At 39.5% G+C, this 24,563-nt stretch overlaps 1 protein-coding gene across 2 annotated transcripts in view; it reads right to left on the bottom strand.

The window, feature by feature from the left end:
- The window catches only part of dlgap3 (discs, large (Drosophila) homolog-associated protein 3), a 103,622-nt gene that overhangs the window by 13,159 nt on the left and 65,900 nt on the right, over positions 1-24,563 (bottom strand). Inside the window, exons 3-4 of one of the 2 annotated variants that reach the window (XM_067505684.1) lie at positions 7,701-7,774; positions 641-1,797 (exon numbers count right to left, since the gene is read on the bottom strand). In XM_067505684.1, the coding sequence (XP_067361785.1) occupies positions 641-1,696 (1,056 nt within the window). In that variant the 5' untranslated portion in view covers positions 1,697-1,797; positions 7,701-7,774. The remainder of the gene's footprint in view (positions 1-640; positions 1,798-7,700; positions 7,775-24,563) is intronic. The other variant, XM_067505675.1, reaches the window with a different exon arrangement.

Here is a 24,563-nt window from a genome sequence, read left to right as displayed (position 1 = left end):
AACACACCCCTGTTCGCTGTGTCTCTTCTATAGCAGACCTCAGCTGTGTCTAAAGGATGGGAGTTGGAAAAACACTAGGGACTCCTGTGGCTACCTGCTGTTTCCGTAGAAACACAGCCTGGATGCCGACTCTAACTCAGCACAGCTGGAGGTTTATGCATGCATGTTTGTGTGGATATGTGTGTGCTCTCTCAACTTACTTTGTACACAAACTGTAACAGCCATTAGCTTTTCATTTTAGGGGATTCATGTCTAAAAATAAAAGAAAGGGCAAAAGGAAATGTATTTTGAAAAAGGCACTGGCAACTGGAACTGGGAGACATTAAATAATATCTGCGTGGGTAAATATCTTTGACTCACAGCAAAATACCAAGACAATCCATGGTGTCTCTCAGGTGAATATTTAGCCCTTTAATTACTGGGTTGTTTCACATTTTATTTTATGTTTTATTGAAAGTGTGATGAAAAATGATTGATGCAAAATTTATTGCGTTGTTTGCCTATACTGTTTGTAAAGCAGTAATACATATGAGAAGTGTGTTTTCTTAGTTGCAGAACTGAGCAGTAAACAAATTCTATCTTCTTCCTGTACACATAAACAGAAACATGCATATTGATTGACATGCAGGCATACACACACCTGCAGGTAGTGAAAGGTCCTCTCCTTCAGCTTGCTCTCCATGGGAACCAGAGCTTTTTCATAGCCTCCTCCCCTGGTGGAAGGGTACACCTCCCTGGCCTGACTCACTGTCATGGCTGACCAAGTGCTCCTTTTCAGGGAGTGGCCATGGTGCCCGTGGTGTCCCCCTCCTTCACTCCCAGTCAAAGCCATCGTGGTACAGGCCATGCACTCCCCAGGGCCTGGCCCAAAACCACATTCTTTGGGCTTCTTCATGGTGAGCTCCTGGATGGCAGCATCAAGGCTCTCGTGGCCGCTCGGATACCCCCGCCTGCCCCCACTCACTAGGAAGCTGCTGTCGCTATCCAGGTTGTCGTCAGAGCTCCACCAGCCTGCTGTCCGGCTGCGGTGGCGTCTTCCTGACTCATGCCGCGAGTCTCCGCTCTTGCTACGTTCCCGAGACTTGCTCCTCCTGGTGGAGCGAGACTGGTGGCCTGAGTAGTGGCCTCCACCATCTTCCCCACCACTCCTATGGCCTCCTCCTCCTCTCTCACCACGGTAGTCTCCACCTCCTCTTGTTCCATTGTATTCACGTTTGGATGGTGTTTCCAGGGAATGGGACTTAGCAAAGAGGCGCTGCACTGAGTTGACTAGGTGACGGATGCGGGAGGGGCTTTCACTGCGTTGCTCAGCACCCCCACTAGCAGTGCGCTGGTACTGCAGTGTGTGGAAGCCATCAGGATGAAACGGCACCTGCTTCTCCAACTGGTCTATCAGGGTTGGGGGAATCCGGTGCATCTTCCCTCCATGGCCTGAGGACAGACACTCTTCGCAAGAGTCAAATGACTGAAGAGCTGGGTGCTGGCTTGGGTGGGAACGAGGGAACGTTCCCCCTCCAGAGTGGCTATGGGAGTGGGAATGGTGCCTCTCCAGTGCCAGTGACTCAGCTGGACCTCCCGGGGGGTAATAGTGGCCGTCGCTGTGACCCTGGTAGTAGTCTCTGCCCGGGCCATCACAGTCCTCGGGGTTGCAATGGCAGGGGCCTCCTCCACCACCACCGGAGGAATGCTGGGACATGCTACGGCTGACATGGTACCCTTTCACAGGCGCCGGGGCATGGTGGGCCGTCCGGGCCGAAAGGGGACGTTGTGGGCGTGACAGGGCTGCACTGGTCTCACCTGGAGGCACAAAAGGAATCATCATTTAGGCCTTGTATCTTGGAAGACACAGTGTATGAGAAGTAAAAATATTCATAGTATCAAATAATTGAATCGTGTTCAGTCTTGCAATCAATTACATTTTCCTGTCTCATTACACAGAATAACCATGAGGTAATAATCAAGTGTTGCTAATTACTGCCAATCACTCAGCTGCATGTGATCTCAATAGAAAAGGCAGAGTTGAAATCATGCCATGTTGAATTTTTGTAAGAATCCCTCTGCCTTTTCTGTTGTTGATCTGGACTTTTTCTGTCATGATTCTGAAACACATCACCATGTTAGGTTGGTACTGCCGCTGTAGTAGGTTAATAGAGGAGCACCTTTACCTTTGCGAATATGAATAGTAAATGGTCTGCACTTATATAGTGCTTTTCAATCTATTGGCACTCGCACTTTACACTGCTTCTTATTCACCCATTCATACTCACAATCATACACACACTCACACACACACACACACACACACACACACACACACACACACACACACACACAAACACTCACCGGGAGAAACTAAGTTGGGGTTCAGTGTCTTGCTCAAGGACACTTTGTAATGTGACTGGAGGAGCCAGGGACTGAGCCAACAATGGCAAGATTGTTGGACAACAGCTCTACCTTCCTGCGCCACAGTCTGTATGTACAGTATGACTATGTATGACTGTACTCTCGCAGTTTGGTGACTTGTGAATTAGAAGATCTTGCACATAGCCACTGGAAACCTGTTCATGTCTTTATTTTTTATTTGTTTTTTCAAATACCTTTGCTTGATACTGTAATTTGATTTTCCAAGTAGACTGCATAGATCACAAGATGGTGCCCGCATGCCCCAACAGTTACTGTGGTGTGGCATCACTTCACATTCTCTATCTTCATATGTGATTAAAATGAATGTGTGATTAAAATTATTTGATGTTCAGTAACATGTTAAAACGGTTTAATAAGCTGAAAAAATATGGTCCAGTGTGTGAACAGGTATATTTGTGTATAATTCTGCACTAAATATGTGTACATTGGACACAAAAGTGCAAGGTGCAGTGACGTGTAATTCATGATGTGGTATTCAAATGAATCAAAACAAAAAGATGTAGACTGCGTAGTTTGTTGTCCAGATTGTTTTTTTTTCTTGATGTAAGGGAGTTAAAACCTTTTTTTTTTTTACTTTTCTGATGAAAAGTTTTTTATTTATGCTGTAACTGAAAACAATATTGCAAAAGTGAGCATTCATCCTGCAGGCTGTAATAAGCGGCCACAGACAGCTTTCTTCTTGTCATTCATCTCAAAGGCGGGTGTACTGATAAATCAAGAATATTAGCCTATTTCTTTTTCTCCGCGTCCCATTTAGCACCTCTTGCTCCCCCCCATCAACTGTCATCACAGTATATACATTCAGCCCAGCACTTATTTTCTGTCTCTTTTTCCTCCATCCATGCCTGTAAGGCCTTTTCGAGCATTCAAATGATTTGCAACTGTTCAGAATACCGTGTTTATCGATCACCTGCATCCTAACACAGAGGAGACAGAGAGTGAAGGCAAGCATCCAAGAATATTCACAAACATCTGTGCTTTCAGTGATGGAGCAATTTTACTGTTTAAGTAGGATATGGACTGTAATAATATCATCCATATCCAGATGAAGGAGCAGCAACTTTGAAAGGATGAAATGTTCTCTACAAAACAAATGCAGGAAATGAAATCAGTAAACCTACAGAGTAAGAATGTGCTGCTATGTGCATCTTATCACCCACACATTATGGTTAATGTAAGTAAAAGTAAACTAAATGAAAACTGGATAAAGCCTATCTTTATACTGTCTTTCTTCTCTGGATAACAATCGAGATTACATTCCAAATGTGGTAATCATGTATTTTATTGCACTGGCATTAATTGCTGCTGCTATAATCACATCCTGTATTATCCACGTTCTCCACTAACTACATAATGAATCACAGGCACACAGCCTGTTTATAAAGCACAAGAGCATTTCCTGTCATTTCTAGATTTGATTAAACTGAGATGAAATTACTTGATGAAAGCCAGAATGGAAGCTCTCGGCTGGATGGGATTCACTGAGCTCCTGTGAGTGTATTTGCACTTGTGTTTGCCGGCTTTCACACAGAGAGGGGAGATAGGGGACAGATGCTGGGATAATCATTAAATAGAGCGTGGCCTGTTTGGCTTGATTGGCTGAATGAGAGCCGCCACCCAGGAAGCTCACCCACATCCAGCCGTGTCATTGGTGTAGCCGTGACGACGGGCTTCTCCAAGTCAGCATCCCACCGTGGACAGAATTCAGACAGCCGTGGCACCTGCATGGACCAGCCTGCCTCTCATTATCTCGACTGGTGTGTTTGTGTGTGTGTGTGTGTGTGTGTGCACATTATCCTTACACTGCAAAAAATTATCAAAGTTTTCCTGCTTTTCTCAAATTAAATTATAATTCTGCCTTTTCTCTTGGCTATCGTGTGAAAAAGTATGAATGAATGATCCAGCAGGTACTGTGCAAATATATATACATATATTTTAATAAAGGACATATTATATTGTTATTGAACATATTTGTGAAACGGTTTCTATGGAAGTGGAAAGTGAATGAAGTCTTTTAGCTACTTGAAGCTACGGTATGCAACTTTTTAATATGTTCTTTGGCAGCAATATGCTGTGGAAAGTCCGACTTTGTCTGTCTCAGCAGTGCACAGATATTTACTTATTAAAGTTTGAGAGCAAAGTAAGCTCTCCAGGCCATTCAGAGAATTTCAACAATTTCTGATTAATTAGTAAGTTTTGCATTATTGCTATTTATTTTATTTTGAGAATGACTGGTATCTGAAGGGCTGTGCTGAGTGTGGTGGAGCGTAGCAGATGATAGAAGCAAGTAGCAGAGCATGGCCGGGCAGGATTGTTGAACTAGCTTTTTTCATAATTTACAAATACTCCATTATTTACCTATATAAAACCACTAATATCACCATATACTGCATTAGAGGCGTCTGGGGGCTCAGTGTTGGAACATTGAGTTGGCATGCAGAAGGGTTCGAATTCGAATTTGATTAGATTTTATCACCATGTACTCCATTACAAGTATAAGTCCTACTTTCAAAACATCCAAAAACATCTTCGGAGTCTTATTACCATATCAAATACGTAGCTTGTTGAGACAGATATTTTTTGCAGTGTGTTGTACTTACATGTGTATTTCCCTGATTTTGAATAGTCACAAAGTGAGCAGTGCTGCTCTGCCTGGAGGAGTAAATTAAACTGTGTTCTGTTTATTATGAAGTCTTTGGCTTTGGAACAGGGCGCCTGCTAGGAGCTGTCAATCTTAGTGACACGCACACATGGCGGAATGGGCGGCTGTGTGTGCCTGCGTTTAAAAGGCACCAAAATGCAGTCCCAGACTACTGAACAGATAGAGGTAGAAGATGTGCAGCTGAACGATGGCTCTGCCATCTTTGATTCCGGTTCTCTATCCATCTCTCCACAAGTCTCTACTCCTGACCTACTTCTATCCATCCTCCAGTCATGTCTCCCTCTCTCACTGTTCTCCTCCTTTCTTTGTTTTGTTCTTTTTTCAACCTGTCAGCCTGACTCCCTGCTTGTCAGCACTTCTCTTTGTTAAGTTAATTACAAAGTTTTTAAGTTTTTATCTCTACTGATCTGTCATCAGAGTTTCCTCCTCTCCATTTCTTGTTAGATAATTGATGAATTACAGTGTTATGTAAACACATTTTACAAATCAAATAATACACCGAAAGATGCTTCAAAGATGCATCTTTCATTATCTGTCAGCCTCCTCTTGAATCACTTCCTTTCAATGTTTTCAGAAAGCTCTTCAAATTTTAATCTGAATGTACTTTATTTCATTCAACCCACCTACTTCCTGCCCTGTTGTACTCTGCATCTTTTTGTTTCCTTTCCAGATTGCTTATCTTTTTTGGACACCCACCCCACTACTGTCTCACTACTGCAGAAATATTCAGTAGCTGTTCAGTAGGGACTTGGAGCCGTGGAACATGCTGTCATTGTTTAACACTCCTTGGCACCAACATAATTGTTACAGAAGCTACAGTCTGGAGCTCTTTTATTTTAAATATTCATGCGTTCAAGCCAGCCGCTCTGCCCCACTTTGCTATCAGCCGAGTCTGCCCACTCGTTCCTATCTCTCCAAATGTTGGGTCAAAAGGTGTTTCATATCAATGACGGACTATGAATTCAACACCTAGAATACCGTATATATAATCACCACAGTAATGCAAATGCAAAAGTCAAGGAATTACTAATTTCTTGCACATTATCAACCTAGCTAAGTACTGTAAGACATAAGATGATGGTTGGGTTAGCAGCAAATTAAGCTGGTTGGAGCACATCGGCAGAGTAATACTGCAGAGTGTCAGGCTGTAATAACTGCGCTTCACACCTGTGTTAATATGGTTGGACATAACTAGCTATGTGATACAGCTGTGAATGTAAAGTATGGATGAGTCCAGTGAAAAGGCAAGACTTCTAGTAAATAAACATTTCAAACATAAAATGCTAACTAAATAAACATTACGTTATAACAATAATTGGCTTTAAAGGGACAGGTCCATATGTTGTGTATCATGCTTATTAGAATTGATGAGACAATCAGTACCACTCTCATATACACTATATTGCCAAAAGTATTCGCTCACCTGCCTTTAGACCCATATGAACTTTAGCGCCATCCCATTCTTAATCCATAGGGTTTATTATGACGTCGGCCCACCCTTTGCAGCTATAACAGCTTCAACTCTTCTGGGAAGGCTTTCCACGAGATTTAGGAGTGTGTTTATGGGAATTTTTGACCATTCTAACAGAAGTGCATTTGTAAGGTCAGACATTGATGTTAGACGAGAAGGCCTGGCTCGCAGTCTTCGCTTTAATTCAGTCCAAAGATGTTCTATCGGGTTGAGGTCAAGACTCTGTGCAGGCCAGTCAAGTTCTTCCACACCAAACTCACTCATCCATGTCTTTATAAACCATGCTTTGTGCACCTGAATTCATTTATTTGCATGGGTGAGCGAATACTTTTGGCAATATAATGTATGTTAGCTAGTTACCTGAGCTCAGCATAGAGAGTGGGAACAGGGAAACGGCTTGTCTAGGTTAAATTCACTAATATTTACTGTACAGACATGGGAGTGGCATTGAATTAACTGTATGCATAAGCTATTGTACCAAAATATTGAACATTTCTTTCAATACTTTATATAGCAATTTTGTAGACTTTTACTTTTTACTACAACACAGTAATGGAGACAATAGCTGACAGTCTTTTGGCGAAGACAGGCTTGGCTCGCATAGAAATGTGCTAATGCTGAGCAGCAGTGGGTATTGTGTGCTTGAATACTGGATTTGTCTGACTGCATATACAATGACGACAGTACAATGAACCAAGCAACAACATGGTCAGGGGTAGATATGTCAACTCATTTAAGAATATAAGAAAGCGAACTGTACGGAGCCCTTTCAGAATTGTAGTCAAACAATGGGAATGTTTCATTAGCCTGGTATCTGTCCATATGTGCCAGTACAGCAGTCTTCAAAGATGCTATTAACCACTAGAGCTCAGCACAGCCATAATGGAAAGTAGGACAGCTAATAGTGAAATGAATCTGGGAATGGGATATAATAGAGGACTGGCTCAGCTGTGTGTTGGCCTGCAGTTCCCTCCTTGCCAGCCAGAGAGACATGCATGCTGGGAAACTGGCAGAAAGACTGGTTTGCTCCACTCAGCATTTAGCCATGAATGATCTATTTACATTTCTTCCCCTGTCTTTCCCTTATATGTACACACACATGCATACACACACTTCTGAGAGCCAAATGACAGCTGTACTGACCTAATCCTGATCCAGAAAGAATCAAGGATGATGGGAAAGATGGAACATTTCAAGGTTGACCTATGAAAGACGACCTGTAAAATAAGAGCACAGCAGTGGGCCGGGCAGCTTCAGCTCATCAGTTCTGCGCATATATAGAGGTAGAAAGAAATATGAAGAAAATAACATGTAATGACTTCTGATTTTAAAAATGCAAGGCACCTGCACCCCTTGTGCATGCTTCAACATCTATTTTGGATGAAGATAGCTGCAGGGGCTCAATATAGAACTGGCAGAAGTTATTCTACAAACATAGTTTTGCAAATGGGTGCGCTCACATGCACACACTAGATATAAAAATAGGGAGTGGTGAAGGAAGCTGACAATTGACCATATCTTTAGATGCTAGATGCTACGGATAGGAGCCATAGAAGAAAAACAGGAAAAATGTGGCAGGGAAGACCAAGAGGAAACACAACAGTTAGAGAAAGAGAGAGTGTCAGAGAGATGATGGCCACAACACAGGGTAAATATGCTAGGGCAAAATTGACGAGTGCCTAGGGGGCAATTACACTATCTTGCTCCCACAGTCTCCCCCTCCTCTTGCCCTCTTTTACTATCTCTCTTTTCATATTCACTTGCGAAACCTGCTTTTTTTCACACTTTCTCCTCCTACAAAGGAGGCTATCAAATCACCTTCCTAGCAGGTTTTTGATGAGCAGGAATTAAACCAGTCCAGCCACTTCACGTCACATTAGCGCCCAATACTAAATGTTTTACATTAAGTTAATGGCACTTCATTATTGGTGGCAGAAAACAACATAGCCAAAGAAAACAACAACAAAAAAATTAATAAATACAAATGCAATTTAATACCTGTATCATTCAAGCATGACAGTATAGATGAAGTGGCCTAGAATTATTTATTATAATATCTACAGTATTATATTATATAGATGAAAAATAAATGCAATAAAAATAAATAAAAGTGGCCTAAAGTAGATGGAATTACTTCCTAATTATTCAAAGCTCGGGATGTGGCTTTAAGTGGCTTGTGGACTGAAGTCTCCTGTGACTATCAGCACTGGCAGTATTCCTCTTAAACAATTAGAGAATTTCATTTTTGTTCTGCTTGATTGATAACTTTTGATTCTTATTTCTTGTAATACGCAACGATAACTACAGTAAGCTACCTAAAGCAGTGGGCAGAGAATAGCAGATTGTAGCAGAGCAGTGAGAGGAAGGGCTGGGTGCAGCAAAGTAGGTTGATTTCAAGGCTCAAATTAGCGCTAGCTTAAGTTGCATATCATGGCTTTAAATTACAATTCACTTGGTTTTGATCTATTATAGCAACAATCCCACTTTAAGTATAGACTATGCTTAGAATGTTTCCTGACAGTTTCCAATTTCAGGATCAAATGTTTGGTATGTCAAACAAATGACCTGTGTTTGCTTCCGGTTCCCTAAATCAATATACAGAACGTTTTAGAAACCAAGAATACAGTAAGTATATTAGGCGACCCAAAGACCTCTCGGATCATCTTGAAAATGTAGATTTTCAGTATCTGTGCATGGAAATGTCTGTATGGCACTTTATATGATTTAATTACCACACGTGTAATTGCTTAAAATCTTGCTTAAAATACAGTATGTATTAAATATATATTCTTGTTCCTTAAAACAACTCATCTTAATCTAACATTCATAAGTCAGACTTAATGAAAATGATGAAGAAACACACTTAGCATAAGGGTGTATGTTTACACCACTAAAAACAGCCTGAGAGGGTTTCTGACTGTGACTTAATGAGAAGGAAAATACCCACATCACTTAGCAAAGTGCTGTTCGCTTGTAATTGGCCTGCATTTTCGTTCTCTTCCTCCCATAACATGATGAGGACATTGGCGGAGATATTAGATGAGGGTAAACACAGATCAAAGGCAATGAGAAAATAGCATAACAGGTTGATTCGGAGCGTCAGTCATTAGACATCAGGCCAAGACTTTTACTTTGATACACACATACTCCAGCTGTTGTGCACTTATTTTGGCCATCACTCTACCTCTACCTCCAAATTCATATCTCCTCTGCCATTTATTGCCTTTTTAATCTCTCTCTCCTCCCAATCTCCTCCCATTCTTCTCACCTTTCTTCTTCTGCCTCTTTACTCACTCTTCCTTCATGTGTGTCTGTTCTCCTCTGCTCTTACCTTGTCACTTCATTACTCCATCTCCTTCTCGCTCTCTCTTTCTGACACTTGCTTAACTCAGCTCTCTCCCTGTCTCTCTAGTCACTCGTGTTGTGTTGTATTACAAACTGTTGACAGAAAATCAAAGGTAGATGCAGAAACCACAGCTCAGGAAGCATCAAGACATGTAGGAACACACTGAAAAAAGCAGCTTGCTATATTTCCCCACTGTCATAAAGTTTTGCTGCCACCACCTCTGAATTTGGATTTACACCCTTCTTTATTTAAACATGTTCATTTATATAAATTCATCCATATATTAATCAATAAATTTACAATCCCACTATACAAAGATAGACGTCAACAGAATGTAAAATGCACAATATATTAACTCTTTGACGACATAAAAAATTTGAATTTGAACAAAAACAAAAAGTTGCGACCTGAAAGAATATACAATGATTGATTACCTGTTTTATTCTGACATATGTATATGTTGTAAAATACAGTAACATTTACACATATCATAAACTAAAGTAATAGAATTAGTAATGTGATAACTTAAGAATTTCTTAAAATCAAATCTTGATGAAAACGTTAAAACATGCAGAATAACATGACATGACTTTTACTGTTACAAAGCTCAGTGATTTTGTGTCAGAGGTTAGCGCTGGCATGCATGCATGAAATAACAAGAAAATGGTCATAAGAAGATAATTTTCCACTTTAACATGACAAAAACAATCAGCCAGTCAGCTGAGGCTGCACATTTTTAACATCTAAACTGAAAACTAAGAATTATAACTAATATTTTAACCGTGATGCTTTTTGGAATTTCTGTCTTTTTGTTTATTGAGACTAACTAGCATGAGCAGCAATAGCCACTTGTAAGAAAAACAGTAAAAAGTTAACTGTATGTAGAATTTTTGCCAACCATCCTTTCCAAGGTCATGAATTATTATTCTCAGCTCTGCTGATATGCTTGTAAATTGGCAGAAAGACTTATTTGTTCCTTTTAGTTTCTAGCCATGAATGCTATTTTTTTTTTTGCACTTTTGACATTCTCTCATATGGACAGACACTCCTCAGCCCTCAGCCCCCCCCCCCCCCCCCCCCCCCCCCCCCAAAGAAGTCCTCATCTACAATTCTAAATCAGCTGGACATAGTCTATCTGCTGAGAAACACTGTGAAATATGATCGAGGGATTCAGACAAACTTATAGACTTATAGAGTCAACAGAGAACTTTGCAAACCATGAGAACAAACACAGGAACAGCAACTCTGAATTTCTGACAGTTGATCACAGGAAAGGAAATAAATCACAGCAAAGAAAAAGAAGTAACTCACAAATGAATATTCATGCTGTCTGATGGATTGTTCTAGTTGAAATTCAGAACTTTGAGGAGACAGATTGCCACCACACAGCCACTTCAGACAAATGCTGCAGATACATTGAAAAGGGCTGTGGCTGTGTGCACAGATGCAAATCCTAGACTGAAAGACAGAGGAATGGACACACACAAACACACACACACACACACACATCTTACCAGCTGACTCGAGTGTTGCTAGGTTACTTAGTGAACTAGATTACTACATGTGGAAAATATTTGCATAAATCTCACATGGGTGCTCATACACTATGAAAGAGAGAGAGAGAGAGAGATAGTATGTCTGTATGTGTGACAGAGAGAGGCGTTGTCAAGTGGGATCAATAATTGTGATCAGTCTCATCTTGTCTTCTGACTGCATTACACTGCCAGCAGCAAGATTCAGAAATTGTTGTGTGTTTAGTTGAATATGTTTAAAATACAAATGAGAGGATGCAAATAAACTATACTTTCAAAATTTACATTATATACATATTTGCATATATGAGTATGTGCTTTGCTGGGCTATTACTCAATGCATGCAAAATCCCTTTTTTCCCTTCCTAACCTTTCACTGTAATTCTTACTCTTCATTATCCTATTGCACTTTTCCCCCCTTCAAAGGTCCCTTTTCCCTGCAATTACTTGTTAGAGCAAACTAATATAAATACTTAAAGTGGGACTCTAATACTGAATGCATGGAGGAGGCTTAATAACAGTTGATCGCATTAAAGTGGAAAATAAATAATTTTGGCTAAATGAGATGTGTTTATATTATTTAGTTAAAAGGCAGGCTCAGTGTCCACTGTGCCAAATGCTCATAAATCAAAAGTGAAATGGATTTTACACATACACATGTACAGGTACAAAACAGACACACAGCAGCCTTTGGATAAATACAGAAAGAGGAAAACTGTGCCATGCAGAGAAGTGTTCTATTAGCTCTGGCAAAAGGGACACAGCTGTGAAATATTTAGGAAAAGAGTTAAAATACTGTGCGTTGTGGTAAACAGTGTGTGTCTGTGTGTATATGCAAGTGTGTATGTGTGTGTGCATGTGTATGCTTGGTACCTTCTTCTATTGACTGTGCTTGTACCCCAAAATGACAACCATCCAGCTATCACCAACAGTCCTCATCAAAGATAGACACACAGGTGCATGCACTTATGCACTATCTGCAGAGTGGCTGAGAAGTGAGTACCGCTTTGTAGGGAGGATACAATAGGTTTCCTATCCTAGGTAGTTTTCTTAGAATGTAATCTAAGCTATTTTCCATGATCATGGCAGAAAATGCTCAGATCAGTGCTGTGAAGCCACTTTGTGCCTTGAGATCATTTTGAGAGACGTTAAAAGCCCTGATGTGAGACATGAGGAGAGCTGTATGCTTCACACTTGAGGCCAAGAATACTATGTGCGTACATACTTGGAATGTGACTGGTCAGTGGAGAGCATTTTTGATGATGTCAAGTTGCATTGCCAGAAAAGATGACTTTGCTGGACAAATGTATTTTCAGTCTAATGGTTCTACATTCAGTTAGAAATGTGTGAGGCCATATTGGACACAGACACAGTGTTACCCAATAATGCAATTGTTTAGTCCAGTGTTAGGCTCTTTATTCATAAATGTATTTTTAATTATTCCCCATTCAAAATTACTATTAATATTATTACCTAAAGGTAACTCACTTTTTTGAAGGGTTAGGGCCTGAAAGACGAATGTAGAGTCAATAGTGGAAACAGGCAAGATTTCATCCATCACGTATGATGCTTTGTTAGTTCTTTGTTGTTTGTTGGAGCTTGCTGTCAATGATTAAATTCTGGTTTGGGTTGTTTAGCTACTGAAGGGCTACAGCCATCCTCCACGGCCTCAGCAGGCTTATCTTTGTGTAGCTCCACAAGCTTCACACTGTTGTGTTGTCTTAATAAGTGTTTTAAAGAGGTTTGAGGTAATTTTTTCACTGTGAAAAGTGTCGTACAGTATCACCAGCTACACACAAATTACATGTTCAAGTAATGTTCTTATCACCTTTTGTCCTAACAAAATCAAAATAATGGGAATATTTTCTGGTACCTAATGTCCGTCTTCCTTTGAATCAGCCAACAAAGTCATTGGAATTTATTTGAGGACAATCCTTTTATCATTTTCTATCCTTTTTGGGTCCTGAATAAAGTGGTGAAGCAATAGACTGACAGTGCCATCACAAGAGTGGCCACATGAACACTTGAACAATCAAATCCACCGACAAGCCTTGGTCTCTGGCAAAAAACAAAACAAAACACACAGATAAACAAAAGGAACTTGTTCTGATGTCGTAATGGCCGTCAACAAACTGCTTCAAATAACTTTCAATCGAAGACTAATAACTTGTCATGCATTTTATTGACGCTTAACTTGAAAGTCGACTTAGCCTTGTCCTACAGAATTTTAAAATGGTGCTATAGGTTTGCATACATTGCTATGTTTCTGCTGTCTAGGTAACGATACAACTGGTTCCACAGTTAGAGAAACACATTAAAAAAATGTAAGTAAGAAAAATGTATTTCTTTTTTCTCTTTTCTTTCAGTGAAGAGGAGCTGTGCAGCAGCACTTCCAGAAAAAAAAATCTAATTCACTTAGTGATGAATTTTCAGCACTGTTGATGGCTCCTGTTATTATTGTACTTCTTTGTGTCAAGTGAGTATCAGAGATAGGAAAAGGACAAACAGCAAAGAAAGGTGCAATAGCAAATGAAGGGGGAAAACATTACATTTTTGAGAAACCCAGCTTTTCCCACATCCAGAGGTTGCAGCTGTGTGCCATATGAATGTATAATTCTTCTCACCCAATTCATATTCAGCACAGAGCACTGCATACTTTTATTAGCCTAATATTATCCAAATCAAATTAACTGAGGCTAATTCATTTCTGTAATAGATACTATCTAATAGGATAGTCGTACTGCCATGTAGCAACCACTGTGACAGTCACAATGCAACATTGGCAAAGCCTGACATTTAGCCATGTGATTTTAAATAGTGTATACACAAGCATTTGAATATTCTAAATTGGCATTGTGTTTTATAGCTGCCGGAAAACTCTGCAGAAAAAAGTCTGTTAGAAAATGGAAAGGTCTCCTCATAGTCTCCAGGCATCATTCAAAATAAAGAATGATAGGTAAAGAAAGCGAGAGTGTGACATTCAGGAGTCATTCATTGAGGATGGAGACAAAAGAACAAGTATCTCTAAGGATGAGAAGTAAAAAAGTACCGTTATTGTTTTCTGTCTTATTATGAAGTACAAAATCAGAGCAATCTAACCAGGCAAAACAGTGAGAGCAAGAACGAAAAGAAGAGGGAAAACAGCAGATAATGAAGACTTCATTAATCAGCGCTGATATGAGCCCTCATTTATCATGCCTTGTTGAAACCAATACAAATTCCACCACAGAGATGGCCTTAAAATGGCTGATTGTTGAAACTTTTCCTATCTGTGTCACACTCACATAATTAGCAGAGCAGTTGCATGCGGAAAGAAGAGCAGATTAGCTGGAATCCAAAAATCTTTCACATGCTGACCAACAGTAAAACTTACAGGAAAAGATACATGTAAGATTTTCAATTAATACAGAGTTGTAGAACAATAACATTTGAATGCTGAAGTAAAGGGAAAGAACTGTGTGTTCCTGCTGCTAGTGACTCACTGTGCCTTTGATTTTTATTGCAATGAAAACTGCCGTTTCAATAAAAAGTTAGTGAGATAAAATTATCAGACAATGGAAATGAGTCTGCAGACCTCATAAATTTGTCAAAGAAAAGATCGAGAGAAGATTTTATGTTGGGCTATGTGAAGGGAATAATGCAACAAGGCTTATTTTGTATTTGGGTGAGGCATTAAAGAATAAGAACAAAGATTGTGGTGTAGTATGTAGAAAAACATGGAATATTAACATACATTGCACTTTGAACTTTTCTTTTTAGAGGTTAGTAAGTTTGCACTCTGCACAGAGTGGGATGTGTGAAAAAAAAAGAAATGTTTGTGCTAAAAAAAACAGCTCCAGCATCACAAAATGGTACCTTGAAACAACTAGGCACTATCTCAAAAATACATGACATTTCAAGAAGCAAAACAGTAGTCTCCACCTGCAACACTTCGATTACTTTGACATAATCTTTACTGCTGGCGTGTATAATAACTCCACACTTACAGTACCATCGACAGGACTTTGTTTTTCTCAGTGACTGGATCCACCAAAGTAGTGCTGAGTTGTACAAACAATATCCTGTTAGCATCTCTAAATGTTTTTTTTATATATTCAGAGTGAATGTGCTGAGTTTTGCAAAGAAGTGTTGCAAAAACAACAGTAAAGCTTTGTTAGGGCTTAGGATGTGTATATGTGTAAGTGAAGTAAAGAACTTACAATATATATTATTAACTGTAATAAAGGATGGATTCAAATCCCCATATTAGCCTAATTGCAACACATTTAAATGATATGCACCTTCTTTTGCTTCTAGTCAAACATAAGTATAAGCATAGCATAGCATATAACTGATAATGGTCATTTAAAGGGGGGATAACATTTAAAATGGCCATGTTTCAGAAGCACAGTCAAACCCAATGTAGCAGAGAGGGATATATCCTGGCTTTTATAGCATACTCAAAAGGCAATCTGTCCAATACCCAAGCCCATTTAAACCCCTAAAATCTGGTCTGTTTGACTAGTTTGATCCCTCTTTTGCACTGTCCCGTTGGAACAGGTGGGCTCAGACAGCTGTTCAGTTCAGTTATCTAGTGTAATTGTTTAAGTACAGATCATCAGTGCTGTGACTCTCAAGAGTGCTTCTTTTCAAAACCGAACGTCACATGGTAGTGACATGGGTTGGCTTGGGCATGAGCGGAGGCCAGTGGGGGAGAGGAGAGGCACAGTATAAGTCAACCATGCCAAGTGTGAGTTTGACGTTAGTCTCTAACTATGGGTCAAGCTCCACAAACACAGTAAAATCCTATAAAATGTTTTTTTAAGCTCAAGCTAAGATACATTTTCAGACTTCTTCAAGGCTACAGAAGGCATTATACAATTGTTTCAACGGGCTAAACTCTTCTTGCTGTGCTCATAAACTGAACTTGACGTGTACTGTGCTCTGTGAGTCTTTCTTGACTTGAATGAAATGAGCTTACATGACCTGGGTTCATTGATTTTAATGCAGTGGATACCTCATTGATAAACATGAATTAGAAAAGGAGGCCTGACTGTAACAACTAACTTTGGCTGTGCGCTCAATGAATAAATGAGGTATATTGTACCTTTGTGTTTTTTTAAGAAGTCTGTCCTTGTGGAGCCAAATTCAGAACCAGAGATAATCAGGATCATTCGAGAGTGGATTGGAGAGCAAAACTCTAATGAGTTCTAATGAGGAGAGAACTCATGAAAACAGCCACTTGATTACCTGCCTGACTCAACGTAATGAAAGATAATGTACCAATGATTAGTGTGTTCCCAGCAGCAGAATTCCAGTGTGTATGGCTGTGCCTGTATGTGCATACCTCTGTATGCCATCAGTCCCCCTTTTAAACCTACTTTTATTTCGCCTCCATCTGTGTGGCAAGAAGTGTTTTGTGATAGGGGATTTGTCTCTTTCTTTAAGCCACACAGCTTCACGGGCCTGATAATGTGTGTGTTTGTGTGTTAGCAAGTGAGCGAGGATGGTCTGTCCATCACCCATCATTTGAGACAATAGAATGAGGCTATGAGCCCTCAGAGAAATATGTGTAATCAGAGAGAAACACTGAGAGTTTGGATGACTCAGAGGGGCATGCTTAGCAAAACTTTCTGAGGAATTGTGGATCTCTGGTGAGTTGGAGACCATGTGACTGACAAGCCATCTGTGGGAACCAGACGAGCTAGACAGCCACAGCTGAAAAAGCCTTCCTAAACAGAGGGAGAAGCTATATTCAGCGAAGAAGGAGAGGGTAAATCCGCCTTAACTCAAATTTACACATTTGTAGAGGAGTTTACACAACTGCTTATGAAATTCCACTTATTTTCACTTTGGTTCACACTTTTATTTTATTTTCGGAACAAGAAGGCTAATAAGAACAGACACTCCTTTGCTATGTGCTGATGCACTGACTAGTGAGCACTAGAGATATCAGATATTAAAGAAGAGCCAACTCCTGAAGCTCTTTCTGAATTATAGTCAAACTCATAATATTATCAGGGAGCTTGTACTGTAGCTTTGCCATGTTTTAAATTTCCTTCGTATTCCTTTAATAATATGGACACCTGCCATTTAACTGAAGAAGGAAGAAAAGCAGAAGATCAAACAAGGAACAACGAAGAACACAATTTTCTAACACTTTACTCTCCCAACTTGCTTAAGACTGACAAACATATACTGTAGAGTTGCAGTTGGACTCCACAAAATACTCATCATAAAGTTTCAAATTCATTTTGGCAGAAATATCACTGGATAATCTATCAATATTTTGTCCACTGATAATTAAACTCATCTCACGGCTCAATCCCAGAACCTCATAGCAATTTACTGTAGGTTTAATATGGTGGTATATGGAACAATTCAGAGAGGTTCATACAGGTTTAATTAAAGCTCTAAGTTGTTCAACTTTTTAAAAGATGTGATACTGCAAAGCACTGTTTAATCTACAGAGCCGTATTTTAGACTAATGCTAAGGGAAGTCACAGCTTTACAAGGTGAAGGTAACATTTCACCCACCTATTAAGAGTGACTTGCATTGCTAAGTACCTTGTTTTCTAAGCAATAAACCCTCTGGCTGTGCTTTAAAAAATCTGTGATGTTTGAAAGAAAGTGAAGTGTGCACTGTAATAGCACTCATGAGTTATATAAAACTGGTAATGCTCCAACTTGCTTCATAAATCTCTTCAATTATTTTCTGTTGCTTTAAACTGCAATATCAGTGTGATTCATATTAAGAAAGGACCCAGTGTGTGTGGTTGTTATTAAGCCCCCAGGAAATTACAGTACAACCCTGTGGTTTAAGAATGTCCTCCAAAAAAAATAATAAAAATACAAGCAGCCAAAAATTTCTATAGATACGTATTATCATTTGGTGACATTTATCAACTGTAGTCAACATAAGACCATCATATAGTATTTAATATTTAGACCCCCAATAGTTTGTTATGGGGTTTGGGCTGGGTGGTTGGGTAAAAAAAAACAGTTTTGATTTTTCAGCTTGCTAACTGAGTTTTGAATATTAATCAGATTAGTAAAGCCTCGTAGAATATATCTCAGAAGTTTGTGGAAAGCAAAGCAGAGCTAAAATGAGAGTGAATATTAAAATACAAAATTATCAAGTTCTCAGAAAACTACTGTTGTTCTATGTCTACTGGATTGTACTGGACACTAAGGTTTGAACTAGGAAGTTGGAATTTCTTAGTTTGATAATGTGATGTGTAATTTTCAACTGGAAGGCTCTCACGTCAAAGTCAAACCTCTGACTCAGAAATTCAGAAGAATCTAACCAACCCCCACCTGAAAATAGCTGCTCCACACATCAACAGCAGTGAAAACTGTAGTAATACAATGTTAACTACCACTTCTGTCTAATTTGACCCTCATTAAAGTACAGTTCACCTTTCTGTGGCTGACTTCCTAACTTTCGAGTAAATGGAGAAGCTGGTTTTCTGCATTCGGGGTAGGTTATTAGGAAAACCAGAATTCCTCAGGTAGATTTCTGTCGGAGAACACCAGCTACTTTGCTGCCAAAATATGTCATAGGTGGAGGAGAAATCAGGTTACTCTTCTGCTGCATGTACACATGAATGTAAATGCAGTCACTAACTTTCAGTATGAAGCTGATGGTGTGACAGAAAACTAAAGCTGTGGGAGGAGAGTGCAGACAAGGTGCAGATGTGTTATGAAAGCTCAGTGTCGAGGTTCACGAGCTTCGTTAGTTCTGCCTCTCACAGGAAGCTGATCTCTCTAATCAGAATAAGCAGCTTGTCAGCGCACACTCCTCATCATCTAATTAATTACAATCAGACAGAAATCTACAACACATTACCACTACCTAGACATCCCACAAATTCACATTCCTGTTCATACACATACACAGCAGCCTTTACCCTCTCTGACCGGTCATGAGTGTTTTTTTTCCTTTATTTTCCTTGTAACTGCAATTTGCCCTCTCTAAGGAAGCCATGAAAGTGGAACAATTTGGGCTCATCACACCGATACTAACCCTTAACGGCCTAAACTTCTCAGCCAGCTGTGCCAAGGGGGGGAAGAAAATCATGACTCAATCTAAAGGACGATAAAATCGCAAAAGCTGAGAAGGCAAAGGGGGAGTGGGATTGAAGAGGTGCGGGTGGGGAGACGATGCAATTTAAGGAGCACTGTCAACTACTCGTTCCCTTTTCTTGACTCCTTGAAGATCAGAGGAAAGCTTGGTGTCATTCGCTTGTCTGCTCTTTGATGTGTGCTGTGTGAGAGGCGAGGCTTCCAGCCTTTCATGTCGCACTTTGCATTCAAGCTTCCCAACCCTGGTGAGAATTACAGTAAGACAGTCATTTAGTTCAAGCTCATCACACAGACGATTTGCTCCTTCTGTGATCATGTTAAGGCTGCGCCCATTCACACAGAGGACATCAAGCTGTATTTTACAGCACAAATGGAAAATACCAAAGTATTACATCATTATATAATGTAGAGTTTCTGCTCCGTCCGTGCCCTGAACACACCATGGTTACCAGTATTCAAAGACAGAAAAATAGCTTATTTGTTTTTTAAATTACAAGATTTTCCAAATTCTGCTTTCTAAAGGTCAGTGCTTTGTTGAGCTCACGGTCAAGAGCTCCAGACTGTAACACTGGTATGAGATCATCGAGCAGGATCTGTTGTTAGCTCTGAGACATATTTGCTTTTATTTGGCTTGTCTTAATGTGTAAGAAGAACTTGATAATGAAAAGTGAGTGACATGTCGACAGTAATTCCCTATAGATCTTGCAGACACTTCTCTCGATTGCCATTAAGGTAACAATGTTGGGATGAGAGCAAATTACAACTAACATGCTGCAAAAAAAACAAATGTGGTGCAATCACAGACCAATGGAGAAAGCTTTATAAAGGGACAGAAAGGTACCTTTCAATCATACACTATAATAGGTTGGACTGATGGGAGAAACTTGACAGGTTTTGAGTAATCTGTAATCTGACACCTGTCTCATGTATCTCACTCTGATGATCTCAGACAGCTCATTTAAACTGTTGTTTCTGTTGCTTTGTTTTCACTTACAAAAAGTTCAGACACACCCTGTCTTTTCACACATCAAAAACTGTACAGAAAAACACTGTAGTATATCTATCGAAATTAATAAATGAGTATCTATCTCTGCAGACTCGCTACCTGAAGATGGCTTTTTGCTTGAAGAAGCCACCTTTTACAAAGTGCCTATTTTACCATAAATGTGTAGTAGCAGTAATCTGCATACTTTAATGATCAGGAGGAGAATAGAACTTTTGGTGTGAATGTTTTGTTGAATCAAAGCCACACATCCTCAGCGTCCATCACTCAATTCAATGCCATTCAGTTCCACTATGTGCTGAACCATCACAACACTCCTCTTTGACTAGACTTAAATACACAGAAAGCTTTGTCCAGCCTGTCAGGGATCCACAGCCATCACAAAGAAATTGTACAGAATCATGAAATAGTAATGATGAAGGGCCGCCAAAGAGTCCACGAAAGAACTTCTGAAATAGGCAGTTTTGCCAAAATCAAATACAAACCTCCTGGTACACTGTCTGTGATGTAAAACCTTTGCTGCATTAAATCACTAGAATTATGGAAGGCTAAACTTGAAGCAGAGCTCCTCACTTCTTTGATTACACCACTCCATATACAATAGACATTTTGGTTTCTCAGAGTTAGATAAGATTAAGGAGAAAGAAATTAAACACAAAATTTCCCCACGATGCCAAAGCATGTTTTAATTATCATTTAGAGATAATATAAGATCCTCATTGTATAGTATGATTACTATGTTTTAACACTCACTGAATAAAGCTCACTAGTTAACATTCATTCATGACAGAACTGTGAAAGACAGCACAAAAACACTAATTGCTACATACCAAACTTGACCTAGGCACCAAAACAGCTACTTCCTCTTAAATCCAAATTCCAAAGAGTTACCATATTTACAGTATTAAATACTAATATCACTAGTACTGATACTACTTTAACTACTATTCCTTTGTCTTCATCCATATAACCTATTTAAGTTGTGTATTCAGTACTAGTAATTTCCCATATTCTGGCAAAAATGCTTGACCTTTCATTTGATTGACAACAAAATAAAGACAGGAAAACTCTTCATGTGTGTCTGACCTGCACTTTGTAATCCAGTGGAAAGGTTAGCGAGCTGACTCATGCTATAAACACACAGCCATACAAACACCCACACATCCCCGCACACTAACAAACCTTGCACGACAGAGCGGGTGGAACACACTCAGAGAATCTGAAAAGGTCAAGGGTTGTGGATCAATTCTGACAGGGCCACTGGGATATGGACACAGATGGCGCATAATCGCCCATCCCCTCTGAATTATGCACCGTGACTGTCCCTCTATATCTGTCCCCCTTTCCCATCATTTCTGTGGCTGAAATTGCAGCCACAACATTTATTCAGACCTAGTTGCACTCTAGTTCAAGCCCTTACTAGTTACATACAATGAGAACTAAGGCATAGATTAGCCACAAAAAAACAAAAATGAATGTGTGATTATTCATTTCTGATTTCTTTTATTAATAGTTGAAAGAAGAAAATCTGACTCTGACATTGAATTTGAAGACAAACTTGTTGCATAATTTCAGTCATTTTAATATCCTAGCAGTTCCTAATATCATCCTGGATAATTGATATGTAAAGTTTATTTTTGATATTAATTGCTGATGACAGAAAATGACAGTTTTACAGGCTCTGTTTAAAGTGTTAACAAAGAATTGATCCCAAACACAAATGAAAGACCACTGGGTTAACTTATAACAATGCACCTTTTCATGCAACGTTTATTCTTTTATGTGACTATGTCTCCTGTCAAACAGGTAACTTGATTATTTATTAAAGTAGAAAGCTTTCATTCAAACCACAGGAGAGATCGAAAAACACATTTTGTGGGACAAGTCTGTGACGGCTTTCTGCTGCTTGCAAAAGCAAGGTACAAAGGGAGAGAACCATGTCAAGTGTGTAATACATTAATTTGTTAGAAACATCCCCAGAAAAATGAAAGGAGCATTGCTGCAGTAGTAATGACACAATGATGTTAAAGAGGGCAAACACGCACACACACACACACGGACACACAAATTTAACGGAGATGTGCGAAAAAAGAACAAGAGGACACAGGATGAGCTTCACTGCCTTTCAATTACTGTCCCCTCTCTCCTTACACTCGTCCAACTCTCCTGTGAGACAGACCTGTGAAATTGAATTGCTGAGCACATCTTGACAAACAAAGCAACTCCCCACCTTGCCACCAACAGAGAACCGGCACCGTGACAGTGACAACACACCCATGTCAGACCCTGATAAGTTCACTAACTGTAGGAAACGGGAACTGTTCGGGGATTTTCATGGTTCTGTGCTTCCCCAAGATACTTTCCAAATCTGGTCCTTCATCTGGGACTTGTGGATAAACAAAGATTTATTCTGGATTACTGCATGAAACTGACTTTTTCTTAAAGGAGCAAGGCTCTTGGTGAGAGTTTAATACGAACCTTGATATGGCGCCTACGACTCTTCGGGAATTATAAATGTACAGGCGGTAGCTGGTTAGCTTAGCTCAATATAAAGACAGGAAATAGGGGAAACAAATACAATTGCAATGCAACAGCAAATCAATACAAGACTTCCTGTCTAAACTAACCTGCTACTGGCCCAGAACTTCTCATCTTACTCTTGTCCTAATAGCCCTGAGTGTATTTCCTAAAATGCTGAACACCATTTTAAACAAGGCCAGAGGATTTTCCAGGCTTGATTCTTTCTTTTGAACATTTTTTTACAATGTAAAGAAGTTAGATTTCATAATGAAACCTAAGATGCTTCCATGTTACCAATAATCTCAATTTAAATGTGTCTAAGATGAGCAGAGCAAAGTAGTATAAAGTAGTCAGTGAAGAGGGTACTTCTGCATTGAAAACTACACTGACAGTGGCATTTTCTTTCTGAGTATATTCGAAAATCATATATTCAAATCTGAGCAACACTGAACTTTCAGTGGCAGGCAGCTGGTCTGACATCCACGGGTTGAAATTTGATGATTAAAGTACAAAAATAACCCATGTAGCACATATGGGTTCCTGTGGACCTTTATTCTTTGGTTTTCACACCATGGTGCAAGAAATAATATGTAGAACAATCTACTTCCTATATGTGAAGCATTCAAAGATTACTGTGGGTGAGAGTTCAGAAAGGTAAAAAGCCTACACAGCAGTATTGATGTTGCTTCAGGAAGTAATTTAGTATCACATTCTGTAAAAAACAACACAAACATATTGCCTTTTCAATAACGTCATTTTATCAGCATACAATGACGCTGATTAACACAATTATGTTTCTGGGCTCAAGCTAAATGGAAGTGTCACTCTCCTATGATTTTGGTCTCCACCTGCATGCTTAGCTGTTAAACGCCTCACTGTGTCCACTAGTTAACCCACTGTCTATGCTGTTTGGTTCTAAACTGGTAAAGTAGCATACAGAACAGTGGGGTTTTAGATCAGTTTCTCTTTAAAATGATGTTAACAGCATATCAATACCATAGTGAGACTGAATTACAACAAACGAGTTATGAGGCTCAAAACAATGGGTTAAGAATGCATTTAGGAAACCATTCATGCACCAGAAGGTTGATCTGATTTCTCCTCCACCTCAGACTTATACTGACAGCCTGGTGCACAAATTTGTGTCTGCACAAAAGTGTATAGTGACAGAAAACACTGCTTTCTGACTTTTGTTTTTGTTGTGTGTGTAGAAAGAGTGATAATGAAAGGGGAGAGAAAGTAAAAAAGGGGGATACACACTCATCCACAGTAAAAACTATCTGAATTTTAAAAATAAGCGGAGGAACGTGATTTCTAAGTGGCGCTTTGTGTTAGTTCAGTTTTCTCTTGGAGTTGAAGCAGACTTTGTTTGAAAAAAAATAAAAATAAAATCAGGTTTCTCAAATTTACATACCCTGATTTTCGAAATCATCTTTCCTTTTTACTTTAGGAAAAATGATTTTTTAAAACAACAACAAAAGCAGGTTTCTTTTTCATGTAAACTAGTTCAGGGCCTGAAGTGTTGTGTATATGTGCAACTA

The sequence above is a fragment of the Channa argus genome, chromosome 1, assembly GCF_033026475.1.
Source record: "Channa argus isolate prfri chromosome 1, Channa argus male v1.0, whole genome shotgun sequence".
NCBI classification, from domain to species: Eukaryota; Metazoa; Chordata; class Actinopteri; order Anabantiformes; family Channidae; genus Channa; species Channa argus.
Note: the sequence above shows the minus strand (reverse complement) of the source record. Positions and strands in the feature narration are given on the sequence as shown.